General features: G+C 42.5%; 1 protein-coding gene across 2 annotated transcripts in view; it reads left to right on the top strand.

The window, feature by feature from the left end:
• Positions 1-12912, top strand: part of DNAH11 (dynein axonemal heavy chain 11) — a gene marked incomplete at its 5' end in the record, with an annotated part of 386720 nt that overhangs the window by 209675 nt on the left and 164133 nt on the right. For both annotated transcript variants that reach the window (XM_080701838.1, XM_080701837.1), the window contains 5 exons: positions 683-848; positions 1809-1911; positions 5046-5285; positions 8961-9122; positions 9374-9567. In XM_080701838.1, coding sequence (XP_080557964.1) covers positions 683-848; positions 1809-1911; positions 5046-5285; positions 8961-9122; positions 9374-9567 — 865 coding nt within the window. The remainder of the gene's footprint in view (positions 1-682; positions 849-1808; positions 1912-5045; positions 5286-8960; positions 9123-9373; positions 9568-12912) is intronic.

Genomic DNA, 12912 nt, shown 5'->3' with positions numbered 1-12912 from the left:
GGAGGAAGTAGAGGACAATGACAATTACCATGAGGAGGAGAAGGACGAGGAGGAGGAGGAAAAAAGAAAAGAAAGAGAATATTTAAAATGTTTGAGGCTATATGCAGGGAAAGAATGACTTAGAACTGAACTATCAACTTAAGCAAAGCTGTGGAAAAGAGAAAATCAGGGGACACAGTTTTGACTCAGTGATTGTGCAGAAGAGGGGGGAGGACTGGAGCCCTAAGTGGAACCACACTGCAGGTGCAGTGACTGGCTGGCTGTCCAGTTTGCCAAAGGCCAAGGGGTTTTCTGGAACACGGGAACTTTGGTGCAATACTGAAACACTTCCAAGCAGCCTGGGACAGCCGACCACCATGACTGTAAAGAATGCTGAGATAAGAGCCGAGGAGACCACATTTTCTTTGGTAGCAGGTGGTGAGCTGCCACCAGCTGGGAAGAGGAGTCTGAGGGGTGACACCAACCCTCCTGAGTTGTGTAATGTGGCCTTGGGACAGAATTGCAGAAGGGGAGGCGATAAGGTGGGTGGCCGGTGGCACATTTCTGGTATTAAACTGTGGATCTGGCACCCTGGGATTTATGAATCAATGGAAGAGGGAAAGAGTAAGGAAAAAAAAATAAACAGAACAGAAAGTTTACACTGGGCCAGTAATTGGTAGACAGAAATATATATTTATTTCAGGAATTCTTGAGAAACCTCTAGAGAAAAAAGCTGGTCGTAACTATGGTCCAGAGGGAAATAAGAAATTGGTTTATTTCCTTGATGACCTGAACATGCCTTGCGTGGACTTATATGGCACTGTCCAGCCCCATGCTCTGGTCCGACAGCATATTGACTACGGACACTGGTAAGCAGTTCCATGTATTTTTTTGTTGTTGTTGTTACCAAATCTGATTATTATGAGTTTAAGATTAAATTATTTTCAATTTCTATTCATCTGGGAAGCATTTTCTGTAATAGCTTCTGGGTTGATTTCTCTCCCTTTCCGTTGTATTAATTGGAATCATTTCCCTTCATATCTTTGGAAGATTGAACAGTGGCCTAAGAAACATAGTGACTCTCAGGAAATCATGCTCACTTTAAGAAGTAGCTCGCAGTCGGGCGTGGTGACGCACACTCGTAATCCCAGCATTTGGGAGGCTGGGACAGGAGAATCGTGGTTCGAGGACAGCCTCAACTACTTAGTGAGGCCCTCCACAACTCAATGAGACCCTGTTTCAAAATAAAGAATACAAAATAGGGTTGAGGGTATAGCTCGGAGGTTGAATGCCCCTGGGTTCCATCCCAGTACCAGTACCCCCCCCCAAAAAAAAAAAAAAGTAGCTCTCACTGAACTATTAAAAGAGAAGCCTGGGCCAAGGATGCAGACCAGTGGTAGAGCGCTTGCCTAACATGTGCGCGGCCCTGGCTTCAATAAGAAGAGGTGCGCAGGGGTAGGGGAGGCGGACTTGAATTTATTTTCTAAGATGTAAATATTTGGTAATATCTGGCCTTTGTGTCTGTGATCCATGAATTCAGCATAAGATGACTCATCCACAAAGCCTTGCTGTGGGTGCAGGATAATGTGCACCCAGAAGGAGCCACATGAGTGTCAGTAAACAGTGATAATTTCTATTGCGTCGCTTCAGCCAGGAGCTCTGTCAGCTTAGGCTTTCTGCGCTCCAGTTCTGATGTCTCTCAGAAGGCTTCCAGGTCAGCCTCACAGAGTGACTGCAAAGAGACACGGTGTGATGAAATACTCCACACTGGTGGGGTTTGTTGCCATCTCTAGTTCTTAGGTCCAAGGTTCTGTTTTTCTGTCATTCAGGTATGATAGACAGAAGGTGATGCTGAAAGAAATCCACAGCTGCCAGTATGTGGCCTGCATGAACCCCACGGTGGGCAGCTTCGCCATCAACCCCAGGCTACAGGTAGGGTGTTGGGTACCGCTCTCTGCCAAACACCCCCAGATGTCTTGATTCTTGATGATGTGAGTGCAAATTACAATTCCTGCTGGATGTTTGGTTAAGGATATAAGCTTCTTTTCTTTCTTTCTTTTTTTTTTTGTGTGTCTAGGGATGGAAGCCAGGGGCATTCTACCTTCAAGCTTCACCCTCTACCCTATTTTTTATTCTTTATTTTGAAACGGTCTCACTAAGTTGCGGAGGGCCTCACTAAGTAGCTGAGGCTGTCTGCGAAGCGCGATCCTCTGGTCTCAGCCTCCCGAATGCTGGGATTACAAGCGTGCGCCACCACGCCCGGCTAAATTTGTTTTCTTAATTAATAGACTATTATTTGAATGTTTCTATGTTTACAGCAAAATGAGCTGAAAGTCGTGTTCCCACATCCTTTCTCACTTCCTCTGCCTCATGTTGCCCTAATATTAATCATAACACTATTAACTTGAAATCTAGAGTTTACAGGAGGGCTCATTCCTCGTACATTCTCTGGGTTTTGACAAATGTCCAAGCGCGGTGCCCACCATGACAGTGTCACCCAGAAGACCGTCACTCCCTGCGCGTCTCTCCCTCCCCCGGGATCTCTGGCAACAACTCTTACCTTTCTTACTTTTTAAATTTTTTGATCTTGGGGATTGAACCCAGGGACATTGTGCCTCTAAGCTACACCCCCAGTCCTATTTTTTTTTTTTGAACAGGAACTCGGTGGGTTGCTTAGTCTCACCACTTGCTTACGCTGTCCTGTCTCAGCCTCTCACGCACTGGGCTTACAGGTGTCCTGGCAACTATTTTAATTTTTTCATAATTTTTAGTTTTTAAATGTTCTTCTTTTGTTACTTAATAAAGTACACATTACATAAAATACAATGCCTTGCCGGGCGTGGTGGCGCACGCTCGTCATCCCCGCGCTTGGGAGGCGGAGACAGGAGGATCGCGCAGGTTCGAAGCCAGCCGCGCGCGCTGGCTTAGGAGACCCTGTTTCCAAATAAAAATGTAAAAATAGGTCTGGGAGTGTAGCCCGGAGGTAGGAGGGCTTCCAGGAACCCCAGTACCACCAAAAAAAAAAAAATAATAATAATAAAATAAAATACAATGCCTTATCCATTGTGAGTCTAGAGTCCTGTGTTATTAGATGCTTTCATAAGGTCTAAAGCTACCGTCACCATCTGTCCCCGTCACACTTCATCTTGTGAGCTGAAACTCGGTCACCATGAAGCAGCAGCTCCCCTTTCTCCCCTCCCCCAGCCCCCGATAGCTGGCATTCTCCTTTTTATCTTTTTTGTTTTGACTAGTACTTCATATAAGTGGAATCATACATTACTTGTCTTTGAGCATAATGTGCTCAAACTTCACACGTCATAGCACATCATAGAATTTCCTTTTTCAGGCTGAATTATCTTCCATTTTATGTACAGTACACCACCGCTTGCGTATCCATTTCTCCACTGCTGTACACTTGGGTCATTTCCATATTTTAGATAATGTGAATAATGCTGCTGTGAGCATAGGTGTAAAAATCTCTTGGAGATCCTGCTTTCATTCCTTCTGAGGATATACTCCACAGCAGGATTACTGGACCTCATGGTAATTCCATTTTTAACTTTGAGGAGCTGCCATTCACGTTTCCATAGTGGCCACATCATCTTTTGCTCCTAACATCAGTTCACAAGGCTCCCAATTTCTCCACATGCTTCCCGGCACTAATCATTTTCTGCTTCTTTGTTTTCTTTTTGTTTTCATCATAGTAGCCATTCTAATGGGGGTAATGTGGTATTCAATTTTACTTTTCATTTATAGTTTCCAAACTATGAGTGATATTGACCATCTCTTCTTGCACTTGTTGGCCATTTGCATATCTTCTTTGGGGAAATGTCTATTAAAATGCTCCACCACTCCTTTTGGGTACTGAAGATTGAACCCACAGGCATTCTACCTCTGAGCTACACCACTAGATCTATTTTATTTTTTATTTTGAGACAAGGTCTTGCTAAGTTGCTGAGGGTCTCAGTAACTTTCTGAGGCTGGCCTTGGACCTGTGATCCTCCTATCTCAGCCTCCTAAGTACTGGGGTTACAGGCATATAACACCATGCTCAGTTTTTGTCTATTTTTGATTCAAGTTTCTTGTTATGTTTTCAAGTTCTCTATGTATTCTGAATATTAATTCCTTAAAAACTGATATTTTTACTCTCTCCATAATTTTTCCCTTTTCAGAATATCATATAATTGGAATCATAGTATATAGCCTTTTTATATTAGTTTTTTTGCTTACCTTAGCAATATGAATTTAAAATTTCTCTGTCTTTTCATGGCTTGATAGATCCCTGAGTACTCATTGTATGAATGCACACAGTTTATTCATTTTCTATTTAGGGCAACTTGGTTGCTTTCAAGTTTTGGCACTTGAGCATAAAGCGGCTATCAACACGTGTACAGTTTTAGGTGCACACGTAAGCTTTTTGTAGTGGCAACGGCCGCCACCACCATACAGGCAAGAGCAGCAGGCAATGGTCTTTGTCGCCGGGTCAGCCCGGGTGAGTGAGGCAGTTCTGCTGATCTTGGCTGTGCTCACCTGTGAATGTCAGCCGGCTGGTCTAGCGTAGCTTTGGCTGCAGTGATTGGAGCAACGTGGCTCTGTTTTTTGTGTCTCTCCTCCTTGAGCGTGCTTGTAGAGTTCATGGAAAGTCAGAGGCATAAGAGAGCTCTAACAAAGCCTCTAACAAAGACCGGCATACCCAAACTTCCATCTCATCCTATGGTTCAGTCACCTCACTAAACCCAGGGTCAAATGGATGCAGGGAGGAGAAAAAACTAAGCCATTTGAAAATATTCTGGAAGCCAGGCATGGTGGCGCACATCTGTAATCCCAGTACTTGGGAGGCTGAGACAGGAGGATCACAGGACGGTGGCCAGCCTCAGCTACTTAGCGAGGCCCTCCACAACTTAGTGAGATCCTGTTCCAAAATAAAGAATAAAAAATAGGGCTGGGGGTATAGCTCGAAGGTAGAATGCCCCTGATTTCCACCCCCAGTACTGCAAAAAAGAAAAAAAAATCTGGTACAATTATATGCTCTAGTTTGTACAATTCATCTTTGTTTTTCTTTTCAGAGACATTTCACCGTATTTGCATTCAACTTTCCATCTTACGATGCACTGAATACCATTTATGGACAAATCTTTAGTTTTCATTTCCAACACCAAGCATTTGGTCCATCAGTTCTCAAGAGTGGCTCCTCTTTGATTCAGGCAACAGTAGCACTCCATCAGATGATGACACAAAACTTTTTACCCACGGCTATTAAATTCCACTACACTTTTAATCTGAGAGATCTATCAAACATCTTCCAGGTACTTTGACTGCTTTATATTATGCTTCTTGAGTAGAAGAGAAAGTATATCAGTGTTAATGGCATTCATTGATAGAACTTGAGTTTAAAACTCTGCTGCATAATTTTATGTGTATTCTTTAATTTTATATTTATATATTTTTCTGTGAAGTAAATATGGTAGGTTTATTACTCCCTTTCTAACAGTAACAACAGAGGTTCTGTTCAGGTTACATAATGACTTAGTCTCTGTGCTGCTATAACAAAATACCTGAGACTGAAATGAAAAGTAATGGGAATTTATTTCTCATAGTTTTGGAGGCTGGAAGTGCAAGATCAAGACACGAGCAGATTCAGGGTCTGGTCTGTGCTTCCAAGATGGTGCTTTAAACTCTTCTTTACAGTAGAAGAGAGACAGACTAGCAAAAGGGGCAAATACTCAGCTCCTCTTATGTAAAGTCACTCTGCCCGCATGACTTAATTATCTCCTAAAGGCCCCTCCCTCCCTCCCTCCCTCCCTTCCTTCCTTCCTTCCTTCCTTTCTTTCTTTCTCTCTCTCTTTCTTTCTCTTTCCTTCTCTTTCTCTCTTTTTCTCCTTCCTCCTCCCCCTCCTCCTCCTCCTCCTCCTCCTCTTCTTCCTCCTCCTCCTCCTCTTCCTCCTCCTCCTCCTCTTCCTCCTCCTCCTCCCCCTCCTCCTTCTTCTTGTAGTATTGGGGATGGAACCCAGGGGCATTCTACCTCCAACCTCTACCCCCAGCCCTATTTTTTATTCTTTATTTTGAAACAGGGTCTCACTGAGTTGCAAAGGGCCTCACTATGTAGCTGAGGCTATCTGAAAACCCAGGTCCTCCTGTCTCAGCCTCCCAAATGCGGGGATTACAAGCATGGGCCACCACACCCGGCTAAATGCCCCATTTCTTAATATTATCACATTGGCAACTGAGTTTCAATACATGAATTCAGCTAGACATTCAGACCATGGCAGACTCAACAATAAAAGCAAAAGTAAAAGCTCGGACTTCTTAGGCTGAAGGAGTGAGAGAGTGAGTACTTATTTCCTCTATGCCAAATAAGAATAATGGGTCATGTTTTTGCATAATACATATGCATGTTATTTTAAAACATACATGAAAATAAAATATAATTTTTACATTGACAAATCATTTCAGTTTGATAATGAAAGTTACCCTGCTTACTAGATATACTCGTCAGCTCTCTATTACTATAACCAATTCCTGAGACAATCAACTTATAAAGAGAAAAGGTATTTTGGTTTACAGTGGAGCTTCAGTCCATGATTTGTTGGCCTCATTGCTTTGGGCCTGTGCAGTGAGTGCATAGCAAAGCAAAACCTCTCACCTCAGGTTCAAGAAGCAGAAGAGGGAGAGGTAAGGGGCCTGGGGTCTCACTATCCTATGACCCTTGACCTCCCAGTAGGCTCCACCTTTTAAAGGTTCCACCAGCTCCCAGTAGCACCAGACTGTGGACCAAGCCTTTACTACATGGATCTTTGGGAGACACTTAAGATCCACACTATAACTCCTGGTAAAGGACGATGTTTATGTATTGTGTTTACAAAGGCAGTCCTGAAGAGGGAATCAGAAGTCTGGAATTAAATACGATCAGTGTGGTCTACCCTCTGTGGTAAAGTAGTTGGAAGATTATTTATGGCTTAAAGTTCTTTTGTGATAGAGATAAATGTGAAAACTTCATAGGACTTTTTATATTCTTTCAACTCTTTACATAGTCACTCAGTCACTGCCTCAAAATAATAACATCATTAGACAATAACTTATTAATAACATGGGCCATTTCTTTTCATGTCTATAGCACCTGCATACATGACTATGCTTAATAAAGTTTTTATATACTTTATTAGTGCATTATAATTATATATTTTAGTGAGATTCGGATTTATATAAACAGACATGCACACAGGCATTGGTACTATTCCCTTTAGGCCCCAACCCCGTTGCCCACCTCTTCTCATGCATACTGCTAGAGTAACAGTGATGCCTTCATACATGGGTACAGCGTAATTTGAACGTTTCTTCCCTCGGTTCTTCCCTTTCCTCCCACCCCTTTTCTTCTCTTCTTCCTGTATTCTACTGGTCACGCTCCTCAGTTATCTAAAGTTTTGCCTACTTCCTGTTTTCTTTCTAGCTTCCACATATAAGAAAAAAGCACATAACCCTTGACTTTGTGCAATAGCTGATCTCACTTAACATTGTATTCTCTAGCCCCGCCCATTTCTCTGCAATTGAGATAATTTACAGCTGAGTAAAATTTCATTGGGTATGCCGGGCGTGGTGGCGCACGCTTGTAATCCCCGCGCTTGGGAGGCGGAGACAGGAGGATCGCGCAGGTTCGAAGCCAGCTGCGCTAGCGTAAGAGACCATTTCAAAGATATAAAAAATAGGTCTGGGCGTGTAGCCCGGAGGCAGAAGGGCTTCCAGGAACCCCAGTACCACACACACACAAAAAAAATTAATTGTGTATACATACCGTATTTTCACTATCTATTCCTCTCTTGACTTGATGGACACCTAGGTTGGTTCCATAGTTTGACTTTTGTGAATTGTGCTGCTCTAAACATGGATATACATATGTCACTATAGTAATCTTTAATTATTTTAAAAAGATACCAATAAGTTATATAGTTGGGTCATATGGTGGTTCCATTCCCAGTCTTTTGTAGAACCTCCATTCTATTATGGTTATATTAATCTGACGTCCCAAATAAGGTGTATAAGAGTTTCCATTTCCCACATATCCTCTCCAGCATTTATTGTTATTTATATTCTTGATGATTGCCATTCTAATGGGAGTTAGATGGAATTTCAGTGTGGTTTTGATTTGCGTTTCTCTGATTGCTAATGATGTTGAACACTTTTTCATATATTTACTGGTTTTTGTATTTCTTCTTTTGAGAAGTGTCTATTTAGTGTTGTTTAAAGGAATCATAGGAAGGGTAGGAGAGGAGAGGCGAGGCGAGGAGAGGAGAGGAGAGGAGAAGGGAAGAGCGACACTAAGCGAAGCAGGACGCAATCCTGCCTGCCCACCTTCTGAGTCCAGCCTGTCAGGGGCACCCGATGCGTCCACATAATATACGCCATTTACAACATAATTCTCCACAGCTCCATTGCTATTCTGTGAGAGTTCAGAGCAAGGCTCGCTCTCCAGGACGAGTGGGTTGCACTCGCCCAGGCCACCACAGGGCGGTGTGGAGTGGGCATGGGAGTCAGAGGGTTTGGGCGTTCGTCCGGATCTCTCCATAAAGTGTGAATTTGGACAATTCGCATTTGGTCTTATACTCTTCATTTGAAGTGAAGACTGATACTGACGGTTTCTCACATTTAAAAACATTATATTCTGTGACTTTTGTGCCAGTTATTTGTCCTTTGGTTTGTGAAGTTAATCCATTAGGAGACTTAATAGGTGCAGGTGCTCAGACGAGGCATTCATTTCCTGTATTGACTCCTGAAATACATCCTAGCTGCAGTCCTAAAAATGGGTATGATGGAATTAATTTTTAAATGTAACTTATGAGAAAGGGAGGCTACTTTTATATGCACATACATTCCTATTTATATTTCTTTTAAATTGCTGAATTTATTTAAACAAATGTTACAGATAAAGCATATTTGGATATCATACTCTTCTAAATTAAAGGCACATTTCCATTCTTGTCTTGTAGGGGATTATGTTTGCTTCTCCTGAATGTTTAAAAGATCCACATGATTTCACATACCTATGGCTTCATGAATCTTCTCGTGTTTATGGAGACAAATTGATAGATGCAAAAGATTGTGATTTGTTTCAGAAAAAATTGCTGGAAACCACTTGCAAGTATTTTGAAGTAAGTGTACGAATGTCAGAATTCACTACTTGCTGTGCTACCAATGAGCACTGGGGACAGAGCTAGAGGAGGACACGAGTGAATTTAGGAGAGCTGATCTTTCTGCAACGGCCAGGATTCCAGAATATACTGGGTCTGGACTTAGGATTTTCCTTCCTCCTCGTGGACTGATGGATCTGCAAGCTTTTCCCTGGACAGGCGGCTCTTTCTGGATGGCTGACACACCATGGTTTTCTGTTCCTGTGCTGCAGGGTGTCAACAGTCAGGTGCTGCTTCAGCAGCCCCTGGTGTATTGCCACTTCTCCAGTGGTAGGGAAGACCCTTGTTACTTGCCAGTGAAGGACTGGGAAGTGCTGAAGACCACTCTCACGGAAGCCTTAGACAACTACAATGAGCTGAATGCTGCCATGCGCCTGGTTTTATTTGAAGATGCCATGAAACACGTGTGAGTTGATGGGGCATGATGTTTTCAGCACCTTTTGACAAATGAGAAAATAAAAGGATGAGTCACTGGGCACAGTGGTGCACACCTCTAATCCCAGCTACTGAGAAGGCGGAGAGGAGGATCACAGGTTCAAGGCCAGCGGTGTATTATAACTTAGCAAGACCCTGTTTCAAAATAAGAAATAAAAAGGGCTAGAATTTAGCTCAGTGATAAAATTCCCGTGGGTTCAATCTCCTGTACAAAAAATAAAATAACATAAAATAAAGAAGTATAGGGTATGTTTTATTGGCAGAAAATGAAATAGAGACACCTGTCCTAGGATAGAGATTAACTGGCAAGGATCTTGCCTTCCTCCAGGACACCTTGTGCAGGGCACAGACTGGACCAACTTGAGGGCCCCACCATCAGGCTGTTCCAGTGCTGAGTACAGTGGAGAACATCACAGTCCACTGCCCTCTCTAATTGAGCTTACTTCTTACTGTTGCCAATGGTTAGGAACATGAATGCATAAGTAAGAGAAGAAACAAGAAAGATATCAGAAAGTAATGTCTCATTCTGAGAAATAAAATAGGTTAATTCTAGCTGGGTATGGTGGCACATGTTTGTAATCCTAGTACTTGGGAGGCTGAAATAGGAGGATTGCAGGTTCGAGACCAACCCCAGCAACCTTGTGAGACCCTTTGCAACTTAGTGAGACCCTGTTTCAAAATAAAACATAAAAATAGGGCTGAGGATATATCTCAGAGGTAGAATGCCCCTGAGTTCAATTCCTAGTACCACAAACAAACAAAAAGTAGGCTAATTCTGAGAAATAAGATAGAAGTTGGGTATTCCTCATACAATTATCTAAAATATTTGGGATCAAAAGTCTTTAGGACTTTGGATTATTTGTTTAGATTTTGGAATATTTGCATATATTTAATGAGTTACCATGGAGGAATTGACAAAAGTCCAACATCAAAATTGATTTACATTTCATATACACCTTATATACCCATAGCCCAAAGGTCATGTTCTATGACATTTTTGGTGTATCTATGTTTTGACTGTAGCCTGTCACATGAAGTCCATACTTGGATTTTAGAGCATTTCTGATTTTAGATTTTTGGACAAAGGATGTACAACCTAAATTTGGATTTCCAAAGGAAGACTAGATAATCGTGGAAGGAACTGATGTTTAAGCCGAGATCTAAATGATAAGCGGGGATCATAAAAATATCTGGAAGAATTTTGCACACAAAAGGATGTTTGTATGTGAGCCTGAGGCAAGAATGTGTGAAAAACAGGGAAAAGGGGGAGTCTCAAAGTTTCTACAGCAAAGAAGAAAAATAGGGTGAGAAATGTATGATGAGGAAGGGGAAGTAGGACCTGGTCTTGCTTTGAAGGGCATTTCTTTCTTTTTTATTATTAATTTTTAATAAGTTTTTATTGGTGCATTGTAGTCATACAAAAAAAAAACAAACAAACAAACTTGTGGAGATATGCATGCACACATCACCCAGTCAGCCCCTACCCAATCTCTAACCCCTTCCCTCCCCCTGCCTCCTACCCACGCTTGGCTTCCTGATAGACTTTGATATGTTTAAGTACATCATGTGCTTTAAAGAGTTTCCCTTATCCTCCCTCTTATCCCCTCAGATATGCCACCTTTATTGCTCCTCTGTAGGGTTCCTTCTTTATCTAGAGTTCCTCCTGTTACCCATTTGTCCCTAATATTTTGCACATTAAGAAAAGCATCTGGAGCCAGCGAGGCCAGGCCCAGAACCTGTTGCACAGCAGGCCTGGAACCGGGGCCTGCTCCACAGCAGAGGGGCAGCTGGTTTCTTCAGCTGTGTGGCCAGGAAGCACTAGAGGCTGCCTCACCTAATCTCTCAGCAGATTTCCAGATCCAAGTGACCCCTATTCGAAGGACATTTCTTTAAAGCCAGGATAGAGTCCTCCTGATATTCCAAGTGGGTGAGGAGCTACGGAGGGACTTTTAGCATGGGGACAACACGGCTACTGTCTAATCTAAATGACTCACCACCCCTGCTCCCGGGTGGAAACACTTTTGCATCTTTCCATCCAACACTAACTCCCCGAATCCAAGGCACCCTTGCCTTTCACTGACCTTCCTAGTAAGTGATAACTGGTAAAGATTTTTTAAAAAGGAAAGAAAATTTGCCATTAAAATGGAAAGAACCAGGGGAAAATGGTGGAAATAAATCCAAATAAAAGAAAAAAAAAGATGTGAAGATTTGTTTTAATTTTTTTTTTTTTTTTGGTGGTACTGGGGGTGGCACCCAGAGGCTTTCTACCTCTGGGCTACACTCCCAGACCTATTTTATATTTTATTAGGAAACAGGGTCTCACTAAGTTGCTGAGAGCCTCACTAAGTAGCTGAGGCTGGCTTCGAACCTGTGCGATCCTCCTGTCTCAGCCTCTCAAGCGTGGGGATTCCAAGCGCGCTCTCCACCATGTTCTGGTTTGAGAATTCCTCTTTAGAATATATAGCCTCGGTGCTTAAGAAAGCTTTTGGAGCCCTCCTCACACTGTTATAAGCATGCAAAGCATTGATGATAGTATTGATCACTTCGCAGGGTTCCTCAATTACACAAAGAGAGCCTGAGGAGGAATCTGTGACCGTGCTGTCAGTGAGTCATTGGGAACACTGTCCTGGTCGGTTAGGATACACTGGCTGCACGTGTGTGTCGAGGCTCAGGTGAAACAAACCTGCCACCGGCCTCAGGAAGAGGGCTTTCCCATACGATCCAGTCACCTGACACGCAACGCTGTGCCTCGGTCAGAAACAACGAGCTCAATCTGATTTACTCAGCAGTAGAGACCACTCCAGAGCACATCCTGAGTGTTGTAGAAAGGGATGCTACTTAGCGAATCTCGTAGGAGTTTGGAATCCTGTTCAGATTCAGGGTAACTTCTCGAAGCATGGGTTAACATGGAATGCAAGCCTTGCTTTGGAGCTTGGGTTTTCTCTCCTGTTACACCTTTCTCAAGATTGTTTGGCCATATAAACATAAAATCTAGTGGGGTATAAAGTAAATCATATAAAGTAAAATCTAGTCATATCAAGTAAAATCTAGTGGGGTAACTGAGCTTGTAAAAATAACCTGTCTGTTCAGTTATTGGTGGTTTGGGGGCAGTATTCACAGGTGCTGGTCCTTGTGTGGGACCCATCCCTGCTTCTTTGTTTTTCAAGAAGTATTATTTGAAACAAACAAACATCTGTGTGGTTCATTTCAGAAAAGCAACTTGGCGTAAACGATGATGCTCAGTTTTTTGCACTTGGATATCTGTGTATTTATATTTTGTTTTGTTGCTTTTCTTAATATTTATCGATTGGGAACC

Source organism: Muscardinus avellanarius (assembly GCF_963383645.1).
Source record: "Muscardinus avellanarius genome assembly, chromosome: 9".
NCBI classification, from domain to species: Eukaryota; Metazoa; Chordata; class Mammalia; order Rodentia; family Gliridae; genus Muscardinus; species Muscardinus avellanarius.
This window is presented reverse-complemented; position numbering and strand designations above follow the sequence as displayed.